The sequence below is a fragment of the Amblyraja radiata genome, chromosome 21 (genome assembly GCF_010909765.2).
Source record: "Amblyraja radiata isolate CabotCenter1 chromosome 21, sAmbRad1.1.pri, whole genome shotgun sequence".
Classification (NCBI taxonomy): Eukaryota; Metazoa; Chordata; class Chondrichthyes; order Rajiformes; family Rajidae; genus Amblyraja; species Amblyraja radiata.
Window position 1 is genome coordinate 18,207,742 of NC_045976.1, and position 27,030 is coordinate 18,234,771.

General features: G+C 41.9%; 1 protein-coding gene across 4 annotated transcripts in view; it reads left to right on the forward strand.

Annotated features, from left to right (window-relative positions):
* Window positions 1-27,030, forward strand: part of apaf1 (apoptotic peptidase activating factor 1) — a 188,013-nt gene that overhangs the window by 88,396 nt on the left and 72,587 nt on the right. For 3 of the 4 annotated variants that reach the window (XM_033039685.1, XM_033039683.1, XM_033039682.1), the window contains exons 20-24: window positions 747-866; window positions 6,495-6,620; window positions 11,688-11,795; window positions 12,255-12,380; window positions 25,386-25,505. In XM_033039685.1, coding sequence (XP_032895576.1) covers window positions 747-866; window positions 6,495-6,620; window positions 11,688-11,795; window positions 12,255-12,380; window positions 25,386-25,505 — 600 coding nt within the window. The remainder of the gene's footprint in view (window positions 1-746; window positions 867-6,494; window positions 6,621-11,687; window positions 11,796-12,254; window positions 12,381-25,385; window positions 25,506-27,030) is intronic. The other variant, XM_033039684.1, reaches the window with a different exon arrangement.

A 27,030-nucleotide genomic window follows, 5' to 3' on the forward strand; every position in this document is an offset into this window, starting at 1 on the left:
TGCTGCTTTTTTAGTGAAAGATTGTATTCCGATGACAACTTCATTATATTTCCACTACCTTGGTTTAACTTGTTGTGAGAAGTTAACTCATTGAATGGCGTTTGTTACTGAGTAAATTCCATTCAACATCAAGACTTTTTTTCTCTTCTGCCAAATTGTGGACAGGTGTAGTCATGTACTTTGTTATAAGTGGACTAAATTTATTATCAGTATTAATAGATATTATTTTATTATGAGATATTTACATTTCAAAGTATTGGAGGAATGGGGAGGGAACACAGTTTGAAACAACTTAATTAAGTGAATGAGCTTCCTTCTTATATTTCCAAGTTAGTAAAAATGCTCTAACTTGCTAATTAATGGTAGTGCACACTAATCTTCAAATGGTCATTGTAATTAGTTTCCAGATATTTTTTTCATTACCCAAATTTCTCAATTTTGAACTCCTGTACATCATTAATTTCCACCTAACAGCATACATTCTTATATATTTTCATAATGAACCATTGAATTTTGTGTAATCTTAAAAGATACAAATAAACTTTTTGTGGTTGTCAAATAGATTACACCAGCGAGATGGTGCTGAGTCTTTGCAATATCACTTTTATATCATTTGAGATTTGTCGTGAGACTTAATGTCATTTTGTTTCAGTGAATTGGTTGTATTATATGGATAATAGGCAATTGGAGTGAAAAATGCGCAAATCTCCTGGTTATGACACCTATATTGCGTTGTGTTTTGACAGCTCTGGGAGATCAATAAAGTGCACAGTTCCTCTGCTGTTTCTTTGGTACAGTGCATGGATGCAATCTTCCAACAAGATGACATGTTTGTCCTGGTATCTGATGATAAAAAATGTTTACAGGTAAACTTTTTTTTTCTCTAATGGAAAGATTATGTTTTGGTGTCCCATTAGCACCACATTGTTTATTTAAGCAGCTCTTCTCAGTAGGAAGCACTATATTAAATCACAATCACAATAATACTTTATTAGCCAAGTATGTTTTGCAACATACGAGGAATTTCATTTGCCATACAGTCATACCAATAAAAAGCAACAGACCACACAGAATACATTTTACCATAAACATCCACCACAGTGACTCCTCCACATTTGAGCATACACTCTACATATTGAGCGATGTTTCCCACTTACTGGAAAGAAAAGAAAGCGAGCGTAACTAAAATAGTTTTAAACAAAAATAACCAATTGCATGTGGATCAGTGGCTTTGTTCTCTGCACTATGTACACATCCAATTAGTTGACATTTAAACTTTATTTGGGAAAACAGAAAAAACTTAAGCCATGAAAGAAAAGCAGAAGTGTAAATACGCAAGGTTAATGTGAAGGTTAGATCATATTCTGGTTTGCTCTTAGGACTGATGTATAGAATGTTAGACATATGCACAAAGCTACAAATCCATAAAATGGCTGCTATATCTGGACAGAACATTTGTCATGTAGCTTTACATTAAACTTCAAAAAATTATGCTATGATAAAATTTATATCAAACATACTGTGTGTGTATATACCAAATATCTGAAACCAGCTGTGATCTATGCCCTCTGTGCCCTTGAGATTTGGATTAATTACAGCAAAACAGGTCAAGGCACTGGGAAAATAGCACCAATGCTGCCTCTGCAAAATCCTTCGAATTTATTTGACAGACAAATGAGCCTTTGTCTATCACGGCCCAGGCTAACATGAAGGCCGAAATTATATCCGCTCAATCTTATTAGGAAGGACATGTTCACTTGCCCAGCACCAGATTCAGTCTGAAGAAGGCTCCCAACCTGAGGCATCCATGTTCTCCAGAGATGCTGGCTGACCCGCTGAGTCACTCCAGTACTTTGTGTCTTTTTTTGTAAATCAGCATGGGCAGTTCCATGTGTCTAAGGTAATTTGAGCTCTGGAACAGGAAGAGATTATCAATTGAACACACAGGAAGACATTGAAGGGTGTGCTTGAAGCCTCCTTGGGAAAAACTCAGAATCCCCACTAACTACTGGAATCCCTGACCCAGGACTTCTCAAAGTGGAGATGGGGCATTCAGGGTGGTATTAAGATACTTGAGTCTGAGCTTAGAGCACACAGAAGCCTTGTGTAATTGCATATGACATCAGCACCTCACAAACTACCCTTCCATCGGTCATGTGGCTCTGTGGAAAGCGTCTGCAGTTCCTACACTGGCCTCATCAGTCAACTTAAAGCTCAAAAAACTGGAATGAAGCAGGATCCTGATCCTGAGGTACTCCATAAAAAGAGGAAGCTAGTTCTGAATCGCATGCATCTGGTCTTCTGGATCAGCATATCATGAGGGAACTTTATAAAGTGCCTTACTGAGGTCCATGTAGACATAGATCCACTGCCCTACCCTCATCAATGGGCAGCACAGTGGTGCAGCTGTTAGAACTGCTACCTCACAGCACTAGAGACCCGGGTTCAATCCTGACTATGGGTGCTGTCTGTGCAAAGTTTGTACATTTTCCCTGTGACCACGTGTGTTTTCTCCGGGTGCTCCGATTTCCTCCCACATTCCAAAGAAGTGTAGGTTTGCATGTCATTTGGCTTCTGCAATTGTCCCTCGTGTGTATGATACAAAAGTGGATGACATGGAACAAATGTACGAGTGATCGATGGGCTGAAGGGCAAGCTTCCATGCTGTATCTCTAAACTAAAATAAAGATGAAAGATTGTATTAGATCAACAGTAAAGGCTTATGATGTTATAAAAATTCCCTAAGGACTGAGAACATTTTTAGCATTCAGCAAAATGGGGACAAAAATTGTGAAGGAAAGGAAAACTAGAATATGAGAGTAATTTAATGAGAAACAAAAAAACATTGTAATAGATTCTATGCTCATATGAAGAAGATTAACAAAAGGCAATGCGGCTCCATAACAAGATGAAATAAGACAAATTATATCAGGGAATAAGGTAATGAAATTAATCATTTTGCCTTTCACAAAAAAAAACACATCAGTAATGGAGAACAACAGATAAGAGTAAATGATGCGTTGAAAAAAATTAGCATTAAAACGAATAAAGGAGAAACTAATCAGAAAATTTCAATAATCTGTATTTCAAGATTTGAAAGAGATGGATTAATTTATTGGTTATTACGTTCCAAAATTCCATAGGACCTAAAATGGTTCCCATAAGTTAGAAGGGAGCAACTTTACCTGAATAGATAAGAAAGAAGAGAGAAAATGATGAACTATAGACGTTACCCTGAGCATCAGGTGGAGGCAAAATGCCAGACATTATTACTGTAATCCGATTGTGAAAGGTTAGCATGGATTTATGAAAGAGAATTTTGTTTATGACAAATCTGTGATTTTTGAGTTGGGATAGATGTCGTAGATCAAGCAGATGTGTGTTTGGACTTGAAGAGACCTCTGAACTTGCATCTACGCGGATGCATTCTCAGCCCCTTGCTATACGTACTATGCACTCACAACTGAGTGGCTAAATTCTACTCTAACTACAAGTTTGCAGATGACACCACTGTAATGCGTCTGATGCAAACAATGTTGAGACGGAGTGCAGGAAGGAGATAGTAATAAGGAACCACATTATATATTATTAAACCAGGGTGGAAATGTCAAAAACTAGGGGGCATAGCACTAAGGTCAGAGGGACAACATTTAGAGATAATCGGGGTAAGTTTTGTTATCCCAGAGTGGTGGAAAATTAAAACATACAAAGTTAGTGTTTGTGGATTGAGGACTGAAAGGAACAAATGGATCAGTTTTATATTTAAGCCAGTAACTAATAGGATACCAGAAAGATTGGTGCTGGGGCCCCAGATAGTCCATATCATTTTGGATGGGGGAGGAGGCAAGGTGTACAATAGTGTCATACATTTGCTAATGATGTTAGTGCTAAATGTAAAGTGGATACAGTAAGACTTAAGGGAAATATAGATAGGCAAAGTGAATGGACATGGACGATGGTATGAGAAGGTGGAGAATATAGAAATGCAGAATATTTTTTTAAAGGGTAAGAGGTTGAATGATGTTGGTGTTCAGAGTGTGTTGGTCATCCTTGTGCAGGGATCACTGATAGATGACATACAGGCATTGCGGATATATAAGCGGGTAAATGGACTGCAGGCTTTTATTGCAGGCATAAAATGATTCCATTGGAATTAGAGGTAGACAAAATGCTGGAGAAACTCAGCGGGTGAGGCAGCATCTATGGAGCGAAGGAATAGGTGACGTTTCGGGTCTCGACCCAAAACGTCACCTATTCCTTCGCTCCATGGATGCTGCCTCACCTGCTGAGTTTCGCCAGGATTTTTGTCTACCTTTGATTTTTCCAGCATCTGCAGTTCTTTCTTAACCATTGGAATTATAGATCACATAACACCACATTGTGTAGAAGTCTCTGCACTGAAGCTGGAGTATATTTGTGGTGAAGGGTGTGCAATGACGATTCACTGTATTAATTCCTTGGATGATGTGGTTTGGATTCCAAGTTCTCTGAGAAGTGATCTCTTTGATAAATTCAAAATTCCTACTTCGCCCGACAGAGTAAATGGAATATTTGCCCTGGAAGAGGTGTCTGGAAGCAGGGATCATAAGGTCTCATAAAAAGATGATCAAGATTCACGATGAGACTTTGATCATTATGGGTTATGTCCCATTTCTGGGGAACAACCTCTGAGGGTAGGTATTGATGAGGATCTAGTACTGCTTTACAGTGCTCCTTGAACATCTGAGGAAATGAGCTGAAATTCAGACAGCATTGGTCCCTGCTCTGTTGTTTGCTGTGGAAACTTGGTCAGCTTACAGTCAGCACTTCAAAGCAGTGCATAAGTATGCCTTCATAAATCCTTTGCTCAAAGAGGCAAACCCTGGCACCAAGACTCTGATTTGAGAAATTTGAGGAAGTCTCCAAATTTGAGGAAGGACATTCTTGCTATTGAGGGAGTACAGCTTAGGTTCACAAGGTTAATTCCTGGGATGGCGGGACTGTCATATGCTGAGAGAATGGAGCGGCTGGGCTTTAATACTCTGGAATTTAGAAGGATGAGAGGATATCTTATTGAAACATATAATATTAATAAGGGTTTGGACACACTAGAGGCAGTAAACATGTTCCCGATGTTGGGGGAGTCCAGAACCAGGGGCCACAGTTTAAGAATAAGAGGCAAGCCATTTAGAACGGAGATAAGAAAACACTTTTTCCACACAGAGTTGTGACTGTGGAATTCTCTGCCTTGGGCGGTGGAGGCCGGTTCTTTGGATACTTTCAAGAGAGAGCTAGATAAGGCTCTTAAAGATAGCGGAGTCAGGGGATATGGGGAGAAGACGGGAACATGGTACTGATTTGGATGATCAGCCATGATCACATTGAATGGTGGTGCTGGCTCGAAGGGTCGAATGGCCTACTCCTGTACCTATTGTGTGTTGTCTATGTCTTTAATACCAAACAATCACTGGTGGGCGGGCCTCGTTGCAATGCATCCGTACCAGACTGTAAAACGTGTATTCAACTTTTCTAGGAAGAAATTTCAAAGACCTTCAAAGCCTCCTTCAAAATATCCAATATGCTTGCTTCAGATTTTAGAGATACAGCGCAGAAAGATGTCTTTCAGCCCAGAGTCTGCACCGACCAGCAATCACCCCATACATTACCTACGCACACTAGCGCCAATTTTACAACTTAGCAAAGCCAATTATCCGACAAACCAGCTGAATCATCAATTCAAACTGGGAACCCACTGAGGCAGAGTGCAAAAACAAAAAGTAATGTAAATAATCCAGTCCCCCTCTACCCCCAAACCAATCAAATTTCACTTACCCTGCCTGCAATAGAGTTTGTAGATCCTGCAAATGACTAACTAGGCACCTCTGAACCCACAGAACTGTAGTAAAAGTAGGTTGTCTATGAACATAGGACACGACCCGAGAGGAAAGAAGACTCCATAAGCCAGGAACATGCTGATGAGGCTATTATTAATTCCCAGCATCATTATGGTACCTCTTGGTATGAAGATAGTTCAAGGATATTCAACACAATGTTGCAACAAATTGGAAAATAATTTTACATTAGCTAGTTTTTGGGCCTTGATGATAGAAAATTTGCATACGAGTCAAAGTGAGCATTTTTGAATTCTTTGAGTCAGTGGGAATATGAAATAGTATGGTAAATAAACCTGTCTGTAACACGTGATGCACGGTGTGATATTTTTCCTATCCTTTTAAAGCCCGTCAAGTCCATCAATCTTTATTTTTCATTCTCCTGTCATGTTACCATCACAATCTGTCATATAAAATTAGTATTCTGTATCACTATTTACATCTGTTGGAGGCTTCCCGTTAAGTACCTGTCTGTAGAATCTGTCGCAGTGCTCTTATCTTGCTTGGGGCTTCTGTTTTCCAACTTTATTGATGCTGCTTATAATCTTGAGTGTAATTAATAGCATCATTTTATGTTGCCAAGATAATTTCAGTTTTAATTCACGTATTTTGCATTCAAAACAGCTAATAAATGGAAAAACTGGCAATGTGATGTTCCAGAGTGATGTTCAGGACTCTCGTATCTGTTGTTGCTGCCTTAATCAACACATTAATTTGGCTGCATTTGGACATGGAGATGGAATCTTGAAGGTATGATTCTAGATTTAGTGTCAAAACTTTGTCATTGAATTTTGGAAAATGTGCCTTCTGTATTCATAGGTGTGGCGTTAATATTGGTGTCCTTACTTACACACTAAATATGGCTGGCCTTGAAAGTCCTAGATGATGATGTTGTGAGATCTGAGTGAATCAGGAAATTCAATAACATTCAAAGTCATTGTAGGGAACTTCCTATGCGAGTAGCCACTTAAAACAGGATTGAGATCCCAAAGATTTAAAATTTGAGTGCATCTGTCCTATTGAAATTATTTCTAGTGTTTACATAGAAAAGCAGAAAAATAAGAGTAGGCCATTCAACTCCACCAAGCGTTTTCTGTCCTTGACTATTTCACTGTTCTATCAATACCAATTCTACAGCATCCAAGCTGATGTCTCTCCTTGCTATTGCATTAATCTCCTCTTTAGCCAGCAATGCCACCCCATCTACTCTTACTTTCTGTCCATCCTTCCTGAATATCGAATACTCCTCCATGTTTAGCTCCCAGCATTGGTCACCCTGGAGCCATGTCTCTGTAATTCCAACTATATCATATTCCTTAACTACTAACTGTACATTCAATTCATCCACCTTATTACAAATGCTCCTCACAAAGCTTTCGGGTTTGTTTTCTTATCTCCCTTCTACCTTTTGCTTCTGTCCTTTTATGTCCCCGTCTCCTTGCATTGGTTCCCATCCCCCTGACCTGTTAGTTTAAATGTGACCTTTCCTACACTCTCTTTCCCGTTAACTTCCACGCACACGCTTCCACGTTGTTGACTCCACCCCCCCCCCCCCCCCCCCCCCCCCCCCCCCCCCCCCACTTTTTAGTTTAAACCCACCCGTGTAGCACCAGCAAACCTGCCTGCCAGAATGTCAGTCCCCCTCCAATTAAGGTGTAACTCATCCCTTTTGTACAGGTCACCCTTGGCCCAGAAGAAATTCCTGCCCCCTGCACCAACTCCTCAATCACACATTCAGATCTCCCTGTTCCTACCCTCACGAGGTACTGGAAGCAACCCAGAGATAACCACCCTAGAGGTCCTGCTTTTCAGCCTCCTACCTAGTTCTCTATACTCACATTGCAGAACCTCCTTCCTCTTCTTACCCATTTGTGCCTACATGCACAACCACTTCCAGCTGCTCCCCTTCCCTCTCGAGGATGTTCTTAAGTCGGTCTGAGACATCTTGGACCTTGGCACCAGGGAAGCAACATACCATCCTCGAGTCTCGCCTGGAGCCACAGAATCTCCTGTCCGCACCTCTGATAATGGAGTCACCCACAACTATGGCTCTGCCTGATGTCGGTCTCTCCAGTCGAGCCTCAGCTCCAGGAGTCACAGACCTGTCCACCGCTCTGACTGGAAGCGTCGTCTGCCCCGACAGCTCCCAGGAGAGCGTACCCGTTTTCAAGAGGTAATTCCACCAAGATCTCCTGCACAAGTTTCATCCCCTTCCTTTCCGTCTCTAACTATTGCACCTCTTGGAGTGACGACCTGACTAGGTCCTGTCCAGGAAGCTTTTGCCTTCCGGGATGGACAGCAGGCCATCCAGCTGCTGCTCCAGTTCTCTAACTTGGTCCTTGAGGAGCTGTATCTAGACACAGGTGCCACAGGTGTAGTAGGCAGTGACACCAGCAGTGCCCCTGACTTCCCACATCCTGCAGCAAACACACTGCAGTAATATTCCTGCCATCACGTCAATAAGTTTAAATAATTAAATTAAACACACTACCGAATAATGTAGCCTCCTCGCCAAAGACTCTTGAGGCAAAGACTCACACATTACCTCTTCAAGACACTATGCCTTAACAAGGCCACTACACTACACCTGCACTTAATTTTATCTAATCAAGACAATTATCCACTCAACTAATTAGGATGCATAAGCCAATCCACTCCCTCGCTGGTCTGGCTGCTGCTCCTCTGCGACATTCAAGGTATTTGCGACCTTCAAGGTAATTGCGATCGGCGCTCTTTTTAAAACTCCTGAACTTTACTCACCTAGTAGAAAGCCTTCCTTCAGCCAATCCACTCCCTCACTGGCCTGGCTGCTGCTCCTCTGTGGCCTCCGCTTCCACCTTCTTATTTTCTGAAAACATTTAATATGATAAGAAAATGATATAAATGCGTATAACTCTTAATTAAGCTTTAAAGCAATATCATGTTGTATTGCTTGAAAAAAAAAAGCAGACTGTACAGTTTTCTACTTTATAATGAGTTTTCATTTTTAACCACATTTTACCGCTTCCTGTGTCTTGTCCTTCTTCCTGTACCCCTGTCAACAAGAGAGGCAAGCAATCTGCTCCTGTAGTTTTGCCAGCTGCTGAGTTGTGCTCATAACCAACCCAGGTCGACATCATTCTGCTCCAATGGGCAAGATGCTGACATGCCAAACTCTCTCTGTGAGTTTACTCTGATAAATAAGTGTGAGCCCACATATAGACCCCATGTGGTCCAGTGTGTATACACTTGTTCAGTGCCAAATGGTTCATATTCTCCTATAATTAGAAATGAAGTTCTTCGGCCTGCTTGGTGACCTGTTGTTTTGTTGGATCTCACAATGATAGACTGATACAGATTTAGAAAAAAATCAGGATTATTGTCTTATTACGTCTTTCAAAATAATCTTTTTTGGTTTGTCAGAATCCCATCAATAAAATATAAAATGAATCTCCACAGATGTTTTGTCCAAATAAAAATAAAACCAGTAGGATACGAGTCAAAACCCAGATGACAGGCACCAAGACATTAACTGATTAACAGTCATTCAGTGTAATCAAATAATACACCTTTATTCAATCTGTAACAGTCATAGATTGATTTTTTACAATTTAAACATGCATCCAATATATTTTTCTGTTAACTCAGTATTGATTCATTATACAGCTTTATTGAATATTTATGCACATCTGTACCGTGAAAGTCGACATTATCCAACGGACAGGATCTACTTTGTAAAATTTGATGTGCAAATTAAACCATTTTTATATAATAATTTTAGAATCACATTTTCCCCTTCATGGCACAAATAGGAATGACAGAATACAACAGAGCATGTTGTCGTCATTCTGTCATTCTTGTTATGTAATCGCTCACGTTTACTAGGGGCACGAGGGGCGCTGCATTGAAGGCGCCTCTGCCTACAGTCTGTCCGTTTTTTCTATCTTTTTTTAATTTTAGTTTGGCTTTAACAGTTTGTTTTGGGGATTCTTTAGCTTTTCTATGTGGGGGAGGGGAGTAGGGTAAGGGGGAACCGCTTCCCAGTCACTTCCTGGCGAGGATGAGACTATTCTCTGAGTCGCGTCCTCGCCCCCTTCCTCGCGGCCTACCAGCTGGATTGGAGTGGCCGTTCCTGCTGGGGACCGGGGACTGAACCAGTGCTTCATCAGCGGCGGCTCAGCGCTGGATTCGTAGCGGAGCGGGCGATACCTACGTGGATCGCCATTTGAAGCTCCGGAATGTTGGGCCTGCGGCATCAACATCGTAGAGCTATGGCTTGTGGAGCTCCCAGCACGGGCGGAGCTGACTTCAACATCGCGGAGTCCTGGGATCCCTTTGTCGAGGGCCGCCAGCGTGAATCTCCGCCCAGCGCGGCCTGTGGACTTCGGGACGCCACTTTCAGGGAACAATGTATCTGTACTCCAAGATCCATCTGGTCTACAACACTCCCAGAGCCCTACCATTCATGACAAGGTTATCTGCATTAAACTCCATTAGCCACTCCTCAGCCCACATGCCCAGCTAATTAATATCATGCTGTGAGTTTTAATAAGCATCTTCACTGTTGATACAACCCAATTTAGTGTCATCTGTAAACATACTAATCATGCCTTGTATATTCTCATCCGAATTGTCAATATCACTCTTCCTTGAAGATGATGGAGAGTAAATTCTGGTTTGCCAGCAATGCTCACATCCTGTAAATTATGTGAAACATTTTCCTTTAAGTGAGAATTACTCTAAAGCAAATGGATTTTCTTGCTTATGTAAACCAGCACAGGAGAAGCATTGAAGAAATTTATAACAACTATCCTCTCTGAGATGTGGAATTAAATATTTTCCTCGTCTTTGGCAACAGAAGCAGTGCTGTTCATGCATCATGAATGTTCTATTGGTCATTTTCTAAAATAAGGAGTGAAAAAAAAGACACATTATCTAATTGCTTGATAAATTGCAGCTAATGTTTATAACTTAAAACCTTCTGTGACTCTTACGTTTTGCTCTGTCTGCCAAGGCCTCCTGGCGCTCCCGGTATTTAACCATTTTAACTTGCCTTCTCATTCCCATACCAATCTTTCTGTCCTGGGCCTCCTTCATTTCCAGAGTGAGGTAACACACAAACTGGAGGAACAGTGCCACATTTCACTTGGGTAACAATGATATGAACATTGAATTCTCCAATTTCAAATAATGCCACCCTATTGGATCTCCACCCATCTACCAATCTCCCCACTTCACCTGTATCCACCTATCACTTGCAAAACTTTGCCCCAACCCACTTATTTTCCAGCTATCTCCCCTACTCCATCAATCTGTTGAACGGTTCCGACCTGAATCATCATCTATCCAAGCCCTCCGTGTATGCTGTCTAACCTGCCGTGATCTTCCAGCACTTCATGTTTTGCCCAAGAATATTTGAGTTATAGAACAGTTGAAAATTGTTTTAAAAGCTGTATTGATTACATTTTTATCCAACAGGAAAATAGAAATGAATATGTAATTCCATTTTAACATTGGCAACAAATTGGTGAGAAAGTATGTATGGGCAAGAGTGCTTGCAGAAACAATAATAATACTACCAGGTATCACAAGAGCTTGGGAAATCAAAGTGGATCAAACAAAGGGAATAATGAGCGAGCAACACTCAATACAGACAGAATGAATTCCGGCATAGCAATGATCCATTTACATGCGATTGATGAAGAGTGATGATCCAAATGCAAAAATGTTCTGTACCTAAGCTTTGTGTATGTTTATTTTTGCATGCACAGTGATGCTTAATGTTGAGTTGTTTTTGTTAATGGTTTCAATGTTTTTCTCATATTGTTGATGTTGTAGGTAGGCATGAAGTCGGCCAAGCTCGTCCTACAGAACATTGGATGGAAGAGGCAACAATTCCAGAAGAGCCTGTTGATAGCGATAGGTCTAGAAAAAGGCATAGTAAAGGTGCAGGTCTAATTTAAGTACCTAACAATTATAATAACACTGGATTTTTGCTATAAGCATTGTCATTGCTGTAGTTCCTGAGTGTTGCTGAGAATGATACCTCAGTGGGTTGGGTTAACTTAATGTTCATTTGCATGAAGCTGCTCTGCACAGTTCAGTCAATTCAGTGAGGTCAGTAATAATAAGAATAACGAAGGATTAAAATCAGAAAACACTGAATATGAAATTGAACAGATTTGCGGAGAAATTTCTCACTGGTATAATTTACAAAACTAGATTTTAAACATTTTTAGACTAGCAAAAGCACTTGTAGCATAAATAATGTTAAATATTTGGAGGAATAAAAAATGAGGCCCTTCAGCCCACCAAGTTCTGTTTAAGTCATTATTTTTTTCAAAGCCATCTCATTATTTTGGTGATTTAAAAAGTGCTGACGTATTTATTTTCCTTTCTATCAAGGTCCTAGAACTTCCCAGTGGTAAAACTCTCAGTACATTAACAGGCCACACGAACGCCGTTCAACGATGTCAGTTTACACATCATGAGCAAACACTTATTTCCAGTTCTGATGATGCTACAATAAGGGTAAGGTTTATCTTGGAAGTCTTTTCCTAATCTGTAACAAAAAAAACATTCTGTCTCTCATGCAACTGCTTAGCCTTCCAGTGGAAAATGATGTGTTCAAGCAGTCCCTCACATAAAGTGATCAGTACTTGGATTAGTATTTTGGAAAATGTAGTGAAAGTGAAGCTTTAGGATAATTCAGGAGACAATTAGTTTTCTGTGTGTGGTGATTTATGGGATAAGCCCAATAAATCGCGCAGTCTACTTAGGAGCTCTTGGAAAAAAATGCAATAGAATGTTAGCTTTAAATATCGCAAGATGCATACAAGTACCTTGCAATCAGTCTGCCAAGAATTTGTATTGCTGCAGTTAATGGGATATGGGCATCAACGGCAAGGCCAGCTTCATTGCCCAAACGTAATTGTCCTTGCAAAAATGACACACAGCTGCTGCATTAAGCCTCTGCTGTCTTCCCATTGAACATATAAACACTGTGCTGTGGGTAGGAAATTGCAGGATTTGGATGCAGTGTCATTCAAGTGTCCAGGGTGGAATTGAAATTTTGAGCATCAACAGAACTTCACCCACCAAGCAAGTGAAAATTATTCCATCATTCTTCTGACTAGTACCTTCTGAATTATGGGAGAGCTTTGAAGAGTTAGGGCATGATGGATATCTAGCCTGATTACACTTTGATATTGACACCTCTACGCCATGAATGTTCCTTGCCATTTATCTGCTCTTGCCTGAATTTTGCTTGGATCTTGCTGCATGCATCCCTTCTTATCTGAAGAGTTGCAAGCAGAGTGGAATAATTTACTATCTTTAGCAAACATCACCATTTGCCACCTTTTAATGGCGAAAAGATTATTACTGAAGCAGTTGATTATGGTTGGGCTCCAGTTACTGCCCTGAATAACCCTCAAATCACCAACTTTTAAGGCTTCCTTCACCTGCAGTATGAATCCAACTAGGTGGATAATTTCTTCCTTGATTCCCTGTTTAACTAGAACTCCTGCACAGCATGTCCCATTGTATGCTACCTTAATGTCAAGAACAGTCACTCTCACATCACCTCCGGAAGCCATTTCTTTGGTCCAGGTTTGGTCCAAAGCTGTTATGACGGCTGGAGCCAAATGGCCTTGACAAAGCTCAAAATTGATTATTGTTGACTAATGCAGTTGGAAAGAATAATTGACTACACCTTCTATCACTTTGTTGCACCTGTAGAATTAAGTTGTTCCATGAAAGCCAAAATAGATGCGTGATATACATAGTAATTTCATCTCAATAGACCAAGCCGTCAAATAATAAATAATGCAATATTATTCTATAGTACGTGCTGGGATGACACTTAGAATTGATTTTGATCTTACCATCAAACACATAAAAATGAAACATTTGCTTCCAGAATTAAAGGTTAAAGATTGAAGTTCAGACGCAGGCCTATGATCATTCATTCTCTACTTGTCTTTGATGAGTGTGATGTTAATTGTTTGAGTGTTTCAGAATGGTTTGTTGGTTTTCAATGTACCATTGTGCAGAGTTTTGCAGCCTGATTCTGGCTGTCAGGTTGCGTGATGAGAAAAGAGCAGGTAAAGAAAGATATTGAACTTAAAGGCTGAATAGAAAAAGACATCTATCTGAAGTTGGATTCTTATCCAGACAATTAAAAAAAGTACACTGTGTTCCTGAACAGGAAAAAATGATCTCATGCAGGGACCAGTATTTTGTTGTTTTTTCAACTCAGAGGAATTTTAATATTTCTAAATGTACAGCAAATATTCTTAGATAATTCAAGAGAATATTGGAAAATTACAGATATTTTAAATTTTCATGAAGCATATTTTATATACAGAGTGTCTCTGGTTCCAACAGCATTAAAGGTGCATGTGGAAAACAGGAGAGTCAGGTGCACTTATAACCATATAACCATATAACAATCACAGCACGGAAACAGGCCATCTCGACCCTTCTAGTCCGTGCCGAACACGTATTCTCCCCTAGACCCATATACCTGCGCTCAGATCATAACCCTCCATTCCTTTCCCGTCCATATAACTATCCAATTTATTTTTAAATGATAAAAACGAACCTGCCTCCACCACCTTCACTGGAAGCTCTTTTTCCGAACCAAGTGTCCAATTTCCCTTGAAAACCATGGCTCTTTCCAATTTTTACTATTTCCTTTCAACTGAACAGGGACATAAAGATTCTGTACTCTTAAAATTTCACCTTTAAATGTACTCCATTTCTCTTCCACATCTTTCCCATAAAACAAAATGTCCCAATTTACTCCTTTTAAATCCTTTCGCATCTCCTCAAAGTTAGCCTTTCTCCAATCAAAAATCTCAACCCTAGGTCCAGTTCTGACCCTCTCCATAATTATATTGAAACTAATGGTATTGTGATCACTGGTCCCGAACTGTTCCCCAACGCATACCTCTGCCACCTGACCCGTCTCATTTCCTAACAGGAGGTCCAGCACCGCCCCTTCTCTAGTAGGTACTTCTATGTATTGCTGCAAAAAACTATCCTGCAAACATTTTTCAAACTCCAACCCATCCAGCCCATTTACAGAATGTGTTTCCCAGTCTATGTGTGGAAAATTGAAATCTCCCACAATCACTACCTTGTGCTTACTACAGGTGCACAACCTTTTATCCGAAGATCCAAATAACGAAAACCTCCGAATAGCGGACATTTTTTCGGTCCTTGAAGAAAGGTCCTTGAAAACGTTCACCGAGGGCGGCCCGCAGAGGTGACAGCGGAACCTCCGGTCGGTCCTCGAAGAAAGGGGAACTAAATCCCCATTCATAAAAGAGAAGGTGAGGGTATATTGCGCGGGAGGGTTAATAATTGACAATATGCTGCTGCCTGCCCGCTGAGTTAAAAAGTTCCCACGGTAGACTCACGATGCACAGTGTATCGTGAGACTTGCGTGGGAACTTTTTAACTCAGCGGGCAGGCAGCAGCAGATTGTCGCTCCCTTCAGTTTCACCCCACCTACACCCCTCTGCTTCCCGGCCATGTGTGTGACCCCTTCCCTCCCCTCTCCAGCTCCCCTCTCATTGCACCGGCGCGGGGGCTTTGCACTGTCTTCACGTCGGCGATACCAGCAGGTCAGTGCCAGTCACCGGAGACGTCAGGACCAACGGGACACCGACCCCCAGGCCCACTGCAAGCACGGAGATCCCAGAGACCCACAGCCAGCAGCAGCGCAGCCCAGCCCCGCTCCAACTATAGAGGAAAACTGCAAACTGGCCGGAGACGTCAGGACCACCAGAAGCCGTTCCCCGAGCTGCGCCCCCTCATCGGGACACCGACCCCCAGGCCCACTGCAAGCACGGAGATCCCAGAGACCCACAGCCAACAGCAGCCCAGCCCAGCCCCAACTACAGAGGAACCTGGGTTGCGGATGACGGGGCGCAGCTCGGGGCGTCGTAGGGGCCCATCGGGGAGCGGGTTCCTGTTGGTCCTGACGTCTCCGGCCACCTGCCATCCTCCGGGAACTGTACCGCCCTTGCAGGAGAGTGGGGTTGTTTGCAGTTGCAGAGGGAGGGGGCAAGGGCGGTACAGTTCCCAGTCTCAGCTCCAGTCCAGGGGGGTGGCCGGAGACGTCAGGACCAACGGGACACCGACCCCCAGGCCCACTGCAAGCACGAAGATCCCAGAGACCCACAGCCAGCAGCAACTCCAGCCAGCCCCGCTCCAACTCCAGAGGAACACGTAGGGGCAGAAGCTGATGGTGTGCAAGGTACGTCTTGTTCTTGGGGTTGCGGATGAGGGGGCGCAGCTCGGGCTGTGGGCGAACTGCCACTTGTCGCCGTAGCGGCCCATCGGGGAGCGGATTCCTCTGGAGTTGGAGGGGGAGGGGGGTATTGTGCTGTTTGATCGCCCCCTGCTATCCCAGGGACAGGGAGACACAGCGGCTTTTTAGACTGGTGGGCAATCACTTCCAAAGTTCTGCCCACACAGTCAGTACACCTCTCCTACACTGCATTTCATACAAACATTTATTATGCAAGAAAAAACTACATTGAAGACTCAAACTCGCGACCGAGTAACTGCCAGGATCAAGGCGCAAACTCGCGACCTAGCTCAGGGATTCAAGAATCCCCGAGCTAGACCGCCTAAGGGCATGTAGCCCCGCTAGGGTGACATGAGTGCGAGAGGTGATTCAATGCTGCGGGCACATTTACAAATTCAGGAATTCATTCAACACACATTTATTCTGCAAGAAAAAATGACATTGAAGACTCAAACTCGCGACCGAGTAACTGCCGGGATCAAGGCGCAAACTCGCGACCTTGCGGATATGAGCCGAGCACTCTACCACTGAGCCAGCCAGTAAAATCTACGCTAAAAAATTTCCATTCCGAAGGCCGACAAATTCTGAATTACGAAAAGTGTCTGGTCCCAAGGCTTTCGGATAAAAGGTTGTGCACCTGTACTAATATCTGCAATCTCCTTACATATTTGCTCTTCCAATTCTCGCTCCCCATTTGGCGGTCTATAATACACCCCTATAAGTGTTGCTACCCCTTTCCCATTTCTCAGTTCCACCCAAATAGCCTCCCTAGACGAGCCCTCTAATCTATCCTGCCAAAGCACTGCTGTAATATCTTCCCTGATAAGCAATGCAACACCTCCACCTCTTGCCCCTCCAATTCTATCACACCTGAAGCAACAAAATCCTGGAATATTTAGTTTCCAATCACAGCCCTCCTGCAACCATGTTTCACTGATCGCCACAGCATCATACTTCCAGGTGTCAATCCAGGCTCTAAGTTCATCCACCTTTCTTACAATGCTCCTAGCATTAAAATATACACATTTAAGAAACCCACCCTCTCTTATTCTCTGTTTATTTACTTGATTTCTGACGTTCTAATTTCTAATTTCCATGTGCGATGCAAGAGTGATTGTAACTTGGGGAGGTGATGTTCACCACCAGAGAGATGTTAATGTTTCAGACCAGTTTATCAATTTGCCTCGTGGCTGATTATGCTTTTGAGATGGTAGAAATACTGTCCGTGCCCGTTTTACTACAATTCCATAAATAAGTTGTGAAACAATGGTACGGGCTGTGGTAGGAAGTGAGACCATGGATCCTTGGAGGTCAACATGTTAGCTATTAATATTTTGTGGGATTCCCCCATTCTGTGGGCCTTATAGTATTAACTATTATCAGGACATAAGGAATCAGTTGAGAAAATGTCACATGAGGTTTGTAAAAATCTTGAGATTTGTAAAGATCCTCTCACAAAGAGACAAATATTTTGCTGAAAATTACATGAGAAACGCAGGGTAATTTTTTTTTTTTTTTAATTGCAGCCTGTATTTGAACTCTCCTCTGCCCTTGTAGAGATAGAATCTCCTGGATTTTGCCTCAATCCAGTCATGATTCCTCAATAAATTTTGCCTACTATCCTGGGGTTTTTCCATAAGCACCGATATGAAATATCTTCTTAGCATCGGGAAGAATTGTGTCGCCCTCCTCTTGTGTAAGATAAAGTCACCAATTGTCTGCTTCCAGTGAGGAGATATTTTCAAATGATGCATCTCAGGGAGTCAGCTCAGTATAGTATCTTCATCATTACCCATGCTCTTTTAAATTGCAGTCATCAGCAAACAAGCTGGGCTTGGTGTAGGTATCCAATGACACTAATGAGAGCTTTGGCTTCTAAATTTATATCCGTTTTTTAAACAATATAATTGTAGGTTGACGTGATAAAATTCCTATTTTGAAGGCGTACCTGAAGATTTGGAAAAATTAACAAAACAAGAACATTTTGTAATGTTTATAGCTACTTACGTTGATTATTTCCAGCTTCTGCAGTTAATTGCTTTCACTGTTATGGGCCTGTCCCACTTAGGCGATTTTTTTAGGTGTGACTAGTTTGTCACCACATGTTTGCCGGTGGTCGCCGGGAGTAGTCTCCTCAGTCGCGCAAAAAGTCGTAGCGTCTTTCTGACGCCGCTAAATTTTGAACATGTTGGAAACATTTTCGGCGACAGTGGGTTTGACGTAAATGAGCGTATCTTGACTTCTGACGTAGGTGCTGTCGTAGATTGTCGCCAGGATGACCTAGGTTGTCGCTGGTTTTTCGGCGACCTGCTACGACTATGACAGTCGCCGGCAGTTGCCTAAAACATTGCCTAGTGGGACACGCCTATTATTTGTATTGCTGCGGCGCTTCTTTGCCGCTTACAAGATGTGTCTCAAATTGTTTCATTGTATCTGAATCTGGTTTCCAGATGAAATATTACTGTGTGTGTGTGTGTGTGTGTGTGTGTGTCCTCTTGGTTGGAACTTTGATACCTCCAATCTTTTGCTGTGTGCAAATTATCTGGAATCTGTCGTCATTCTTTGGATTCTTGCACTCTCCTGTCCTTCAGATCATACCAGAATTCTAATAAGAATTGACCCCTATGCATCAAATTTTGCAACAGACAGCATCTTGCCTCATTTGAACAGCAGATGTTCTTCGACTGAATATGAGCTATGTTCCTGTCACAATTGCTGTTACAGACTGTTCAGAGAATTGAATTATGTGAATGATCTTCTCGCTCCTTTCTCTGAAGTGAAGTCATTTGTAACAGACCAAATTCTTATAAATGGAACTTGCATTTTTCAGTATCATGTGTTTTATTGTTGGAAATAATCTGTCCATTATGTATGTGCACAGATTATTTCCAGTGAAGTTGAAGGTTATTGTCAAGGTACGTACAAACAAGTGGGCTTTGCTGCTGACTGGTGAATTATATGCTGGAATCTCTAGTACCGATACTTTAACATGTAACTATGAGGTCTCCTACTTCACGTTTACAAGCTACGATATGGAGAAAGTGGAGAGTACAAGGAAATATCAGAGGAAGAAGATCCAACTCGCTTTGATTAACATTATTTACAGAATGACCTAGTCGGTTGGTAAGGATTGGCTGCAAGATTAAATGGAGAGAAGTCTCCTGCGTCCAGACGTCAACAGCAGCTCAAACTTGAATGCTAGATATCCCAACATTTTTCAGCATTCCTATTAGAGAAGAAATTACTTTCAAAACCTCATTGGATTCTAAAGTTATGTACTGGAATAAGACACAAACTGCTGGAGTAACTCAGCAGGTTAGACATACCTGGCGAGCCTGGGTAACGTTTCAGGTTGGGGCCCTTCTTCAGACATTGTAGAGAGGAGAGGGGGGGGGGGGGGGGGGGGGGGGGCGAGGAGAGGAGAAAGAAGCTGGAAAAGAGATGGGGCAGGACAAAGCGTGGCAAGTGAAAGGTGAACACAGGCAAGGGAGGTTTTTGATAGGCAGACGGTTGGAATAAGGCCAGAGATTTTAAAAACAGAAGATGGGAGATGAGAGGATCGAAGAGTTGTGAATTGTGAAGCTAGAGGAAGCAATGTAGGGGGAGGCGAGAAGTCCTGGTACTGAAAAATAAGCTTAGTCCTGTACTTTTTAAAAACACAGACATAAGAGCAGGCTAAACATATGAAGAAAGGGGTGTCCGTGAAGACCTGCCAACAATGGCTCACACCCATTGTGGTGTTCTCAAATATTCAGCTCCCAGGATATTTCAGTGATTCAGATATTACAGGGAATTGACAGATGCCTGCAATCAAAACAATGCTTTAATTGCGACCAGCAGAAAGTCTTTGAGGTTTGCACTGAGTTTCTCAGAATGAACAGGTCGACTTCAGTAGAGCAATCAAATTGGGATAGAGTGTGTCAATACATGGATCTGGTCTGGTGACATGGCCTGGTGGATTGGCTGGATGATGGGGCAGTTAAGGGTCACTTCGGCGATTACAGGCGACAAGGCTGTCGCCACATGGTCGCCGGGATGTCGCCTGCATGGTCGTGAGTAGTCTCCTCAGTCGCCCAAAGAGTCGTAGTGTTTTTCTGGTCGCTGCTGGATTTTGAAATGTTCAAAAATATTCGGCGACAGTTGGCATGATGCCAATGAGCGAAGCTTGACTTCTCCTGATGTAGGTGCTGCCTTAGGTTGGCACCAGGCTGACGTAGGTTGTCGCCAGGATGACATAGGTTGTCGCCGGTGCCGGCTTCAGTGAATTCCATTGCCGACTACCTACGTCAACCGGCGACAGGTACCGGCGACTGAATTGTCTTCAGTTGTCTTCAGTTGTTGCCGACAGGGTCGTAGCTTGTCGTGGGTGGACATAGGTTGTCGGAGGTGTGGTCGCAGGTGGACGTCCTAATCCGTCGCCGTTGTCGGTAGCTTGCCATAGCCTGACTTCGACTAGGTGCTAGGTTGTTGTAGCTTGTCTTAGACATTGTTGTAGACATTGTCATCGGGGGGTCCAGTCGCTGGTTTTTCGGCAACCTGCTACGACTATGTCAGTTGCCGGCAGTCGCTGAAAAATCGCCTAAGTGGGACAGGCCCTTAGGTCCAATCAATATCGAGAATACTGGATACATCAATGTTAGCTTTCAATGAGCCATATTCTGGGAGGGTGGCTTACAACCCAATGGTATAAACATTGAGTTCTCCAGTTTTAGGTAAAATCTAATAATCTTCCCCCCCATCTCTTCCACACTAATTTTTCCTCTCCCCCCCCCTCTCCTGTGCTCCAGTCTAAGCAGTGGGAAGCTGAACAAAGACTCAAGGTAAACTTTAGTTCGATAAGTGTACGAGTGTGCTCTGCTTTATGTACCACGCTAACATTCCTCCTTAGAACAAGGATCCTTGATACCTGATTAATTTTCTGAGTGGCCTAAGAAGTTCAGCTTTACTGACATAGAATCAGAAGATGTAGAGTCATTGTGGATAGAACTGAGAATTGTAAGGGAAAAAAGACCCTAGTGGGAGTTATCTACAGGCCCCCAAACAGTAGCCTGGATATAGGGTGCAATTTGCATCAGGAGTTAAAATTGGCATGTTGCAAAAGTAATGCTACGGTGGTTATGGGAGATTTCAACATGCAGGTAGACTGGGAAAATCAGGTTGGTACTGGACCCCAAGAAAGGGGAGTTTGTAGAGTGCCTCCAAGATGGATTCTTAGAGCAGCTTGTACTGGAGCCTACCAGGGAGAAGGCAATTCTGGATTTAGTGTTGTGCAATGAAACGGATTTGATAAATGAATTCAAGGTAAAGGAACCATTAGGAGGTAGTGACCATAACATGATAAGTTTTAATCTTCAATTTAAGAGGGAGAAGGTAAAATCGGAAGTGTCAGTATTGCAGTTGAACAAAGGGGACGATGGAGGCATGAGGGAGGAGCTGGCCAAAGTTGACTGGAAACCAACCCTAGCAGGGATGACAGTGGAACAGCAATGGCAGGTATTTCTAGGATTAATACAGAAGATGCAGGATCATTTCATTCAAAAGAGGAAGAAAGATTCTAAGGGGAGTAAGAGGCTACCGTGGCTGACAAGGGAAGTCAAGGACAGTAATAAAATGAAAGAGAAGACGTATAACATAGCAAAGATGAGTGGGAAACCAGAGGATTGGAAAACTTTTAAAGATCAACAGAAGATAACTAAAAACGCAATACGGCGAGAAAAGATGAAGTACGAAAGTAAGCTAGCCAAGAATATAAAGGAGGATAGTAAAAGCTTTTTTAGGTATGTGAAGAGGAAACAATTAGTTAAGACAAATTTGGGTCCCTTGAAGTCAGAAACAGGTGAATTTATAATTGGGAACAAGGAAATGGCAGACAAGTTGAACAGGTACTTTGGTTCTGTCTTTACTAAGGAAGACACAAACAATCTCCCAGATGTACTAGGGGATAGAGGACCTAGGGTGACGGAGGAACTGAAGGAAATTCACATTTGTCCGGAAATGGTGTTGGGTAGACTGATGGGACTGAAGGCTGATAAATCCCCAAGGGCAGATAGTCTGCATCCCAGGGTACTCAAGGAGGTGGCTCTAGAAATTGTGGACACAGTCGTGATCATTTTCCAATGTTCTATAGATTCTGCATCAGTTCTTGTGGATTGGAGGGTAGCTAATTTTATCCCACTTTTTAAGAAAGGAGGGAGAGAGAAAGCAGGGAATTATAGACCAGTTAGCCTGACATCGGTGGTGGGGAAGATGCTGGAGTCGATTATTAAAGATGTAATAACAGCGCATTTGGATAGCAGTAATAGGATCGGTCCAAGTCAGCATGGCTTTACGAAGGGGAAATCATGCTTGACTTATCTTCTGGAATTTTTTGAGGATGTAACAAGTAAAATGGACAAGGGAGAGCCAATGGATGTTGTGTACCTGGACTTTCAGAAAACCTTTGATAAGGTCCCACACAGGAGATTAGTGGGCAAAATTGGAGCACATGGTATTGACCTGGATAGAGAATTGGTTGGCAGACAGGAAACAAAGAGTAGGGATTAACGGATCCCTTTCAGAATGTCAGGCAGTGACTAGTGTGGTGCCGCAAGGTTCAGAGCTTGGACCGCAGCTATTTACAATATACATTAATGATTTAGATGAAGGAATTAAAAGTAACATTAGCAAATTTGCAAATGGCACAAAGCTGGGTGGCAGTGTGAACTGTGAAGAGGATGCTATGAGGATGACTTGGATAGGTTGGGTGAGTGGGCAGATGCATGGCAGGTGCAGTATAATGTGGATAAATGTGAGGTTATCCACTTTGGTGGCAAGAACAGGAAGGCAAATCATTATCTGAATGGTGTCAGGTTAGGAAAAGGGGATGTATAACGAGACCTGGGTGTCCTTGTATATCAGTCACTGAAAGTAAGCATGCAGTTACAGCAGGCAGTGAAGAGAGGAGTTGCGTATAGGAGCGAAGAGGTCTTTCTGCAGTTGTACAGGGCCCTGGTGAGACCACACCTGGAGTATTGTGTGCAGTTTTGGTCTCCTAATTTGAGGAAGGATATTCTTGCTATTGAGGGAGTGCAGCGTAGGTTCACAAGGTTAATTCCTGGGATGGCGGGACTGTCATATGATGAAAGAATTGAGCGACTGGGCTTGTATTCACTGGAATTTAGAAGGATGAGAGGGATTCATATAGAAACATATTAAATTATTAAGGGATTGGACACACTAGATGCAGGAAACATTTTCCCGATGTTGGGGGAGTCCAGAATCAGGGGCCACGGTTTAAGAATAAGGGGTAGGCCATTTAGAACTGAGATGAGGCTAAACTTTCTCACCCAGGGATTTGTGAATTTGTGAAATTCTCTGCATCCGAAGACAGAGGGGGCTAATTCACTGAAGAGTTAGATAGAGCTCAGGGCTAGCGGAATCAAGGGATATGGGGAGCAGGCAGGAACGGGGAACTGATTCTGGATGATCAGCCATGATCACATTGAATGGTGGTGTTGGCTCAAAGGGCCAAATGCACCTATTGTCTATGTATCTCTGCTTTTGTGTCCCCTGCCTCAGGATACTGAAGCATATTTGTTATTAACAGATGGAGCTCTGATTCATTCCAGAGTCTAGCTGCTGCTGGCTACCAGGACCTTTTTGAATTAACATCTGGGCAAATTCAATGTACATGACTTCATAGTGCTGTTGGTGTGGATGCCTAGCTGAGTAATTTGGCAGTGGCAACTGTATCTCTTTTTTCTCAAAGTATATTTCTCCCTGCATACACTTCAGCAACAGCTGGCCTGCCATGTGTGAGATTCCCCTGTGCATGTATACACTGTGGCTGAAACGAACAGTGTACATGTGTGCCAGAAAAAAAGAGAAATAAGGCATTCAGCAGATTGTAGCCTGTGCTGATTCTGGATTATAGACCTGGGTCACTGATTCATTGAAAGAAAATGACATTTACATATAAACCACTGCATTGTAAATAATAGTATTTGTTTCTATTATCATTTGATGTAAGTAAATGTCATTTATATTCTATTATAAATTTATATTTATGACTCCAGATTAGCTGTAAAAACACAAACATTTATGAATTTTGGCCAAAACTATGCGCAGCATCAGAACCTAGAATGAAGCACGTGTGCCAGGTATCCGAAGGATGTATGCAATTCACTGCAAATTAGTGTACACAAACATTGAATTAGATTAATTATCCACAAAAGTGGTTTCATTGCATTTTAAGAACAAGCATGAGTTTTTATCGGTTAATTCAAAACAATTTTGCACATTTTCAATCAGGTACACTTTTGAAAGTGATTATGACTTTCAAATACTGATCTTTTTTTCGCAAATGAAACAATCTGAATCTATTATAGGTTAATAGAGTAATATGGTCATTATGGTTGTTCAGTTAACAGAAATTTGCCTTTATAGAATTCACTGCTCAAAAATTTGAGATTGAATAAGGTTCATGTAAAAAAAAAGTGAATAAACACAAAAATATTGGCATTTAGAGTATAATGTTGGAAAATGTGAGGTTATTAATTTATCATTTTGGAATGAAAAAGAAAACTATTATTTAAATTGTGTTGGACTACAAAATGTTGCACAATGTGATGATCTTGGGATCCTAGTAAATGAAACAAAAAAATGTTAGCATCAGATACACCAAGTATTTGTGGAAGGCTGTGGAATATTGGCCTTTGTTGAAAGGGGTATGACTTGTGCAAATATGGGGTATTTGGTACAGGGTGGTGATGACATTGCACCTGGAGTATTGTACACAGTTTTGTTATTATTTAAAAAAAATGATATTCTTGCATTGAAAACGGTACCTATCCCCCATGTTACAGAGTGAGGGATGGGGGGGAGGAGGGTTATGTTTGTAGGAAACAGTTTGCATCCTGATTTTCCGTAACTGGAAGCCTCAGCATCTGTGCATGCGTCAAGAAACTTGATTTTAAAAAAAAATTATGTTTAATTACTTCTTATCACATAAATTACGTGAAAGTGCTTCTTTCTGTGTCCATTTCTTATATTTTTAGATTCTTGTTTTTGCGGAGGCAATAAGGATTTTTTTTCTGCATTTACATTGCACTGTCTGCATTCTGTAGATGTCACAAGAGAGTTCTTAAGTGACCCAATTGTGAATCAGATTGCAGCACAGGAAACCAGGAGGCATGCTGAAAATTTCATATTTAATTTTGCATGCTTTTTAAACATAGGTTTGGAATTGGCACACAGGAGCATGCAAAGTCCTTGAAGGGCACACTGAACAAGTGAAAAACTTTAAGCTGTTGAGAGGATCACAGCTTCTGTCCTGGTCCTTTGATGGCACGATGAAGGTAAGGAATTTGTTCTTTTAATTAGAGTTCAATATATGAAGTCATACTATATTGCAATTTTTGTTTGTGGCAAAATTACACATAAAAGTTAGGTGTGGAGAAATAAATTGAATGAATATAATTTGATTATTTTTGAAACTAACATCATCATTTGGAGGAATTTTGTATTTGTTTTTTTTTTAAACCCAGTGATGCCATCGTATCAAAAAGTTAGATAAAGCATGCTCACATCTATCTTTGAAATCTGCTTGTTGCAAAAAATATGACCTATTACTTTCCAAAAGAGAAGTTCTTCTAGCAATGTTTAGTGGGGTTTTGAGACCTGCCTGAGTGCACGCTGTTGTGTCAGATGTTGGGAAGTGCTCTCCCTTTGGTCCTCGGCCCACCTGCAGCTGCAACACTTCCTGCCGCATTGGTGCAAGGAGCAGTGTGATGCAGCGAGGGAAGACTTTGTTGTTTCTTGGCTCGTCTCAAACACCCATTATTCTAATGGTAGACCAGTTCAATTTGAAGGAATGCCAGGAGTGAAAAATCTGTAGCTGAGGAGCTGCGTTTTTTAATCCATGGTGAACATTTGAAGGAAACAAATGCCATGTAAAATGAAGTAAGATGTGTTCTAGCCAAACCAGCTACAGAAAACGGACAGAAAGATGCAGCAAGTCAGGCTGAAAAGAGAAACGCTCACTGCTTTTGTTCTGTGGTCTTCGTTGACTGACTTTCTTTTCATAGCTGTTGCCTGATCTCTTGATTTTTTGCCACAAATTCTGCCTTTGTTTCAGAATTTCAGCACCTAATAATTTTCAGTTATGGAATGCTGCAGAGTTTTGTGAAGACTTGAAAGATCATTGTTTCATTTTTGTAGACTGCAATCTGAGGTTTTTGGAACTCTACAAGGACAAGTAGTAAAACCTAAACTATATCTGTTATTGGATACAACCATTAATGTAACCCTGAGTTGTATGTAAATCTGACACTCGTCAGATGTGAAACATACACTGTTTCCATATTTGTCTCATAATTTATCCTATAAGAACAATCAGATATGTTAGCCATGATATACAAATTCAGGGCTGATGCCAACCGTTCAGGGTTTGGGATGTCCTGGCCCTCTGTCACTCTTTTTTGGGCAAGATATTTTTGCTGTTGGGCTTGGTATCACTGAAGCCTTTAGCACATGGCACCAGGAGGTTTCAGGCCAGTAACATCGATCTACTACATTTGGATAAGGCAGGTTGGTGCATATGGGTATCAAGAAGTTGGAAGATGCTGGAATCCAACTCTCACGGGATCTTTACCATTCTTCCTGAACTCCCTCCCTGATGCTGAGCAGACTGTCTTCAGCAGAGGTCTCACCTTGTACCCCTATGCCTACAACATAGTGAGATCTGTGGTCCACATGATGTCTAGTCCGTCCTCTTCCAACTCCAGGCCCAATTTCTCGGTGGAGATTCCTCACTCCTTACTGATGACCCCTTCTCCAGTCTTCAGCACTACCTTCCACTTAGACTTCCCCTTCGTGCCTTTT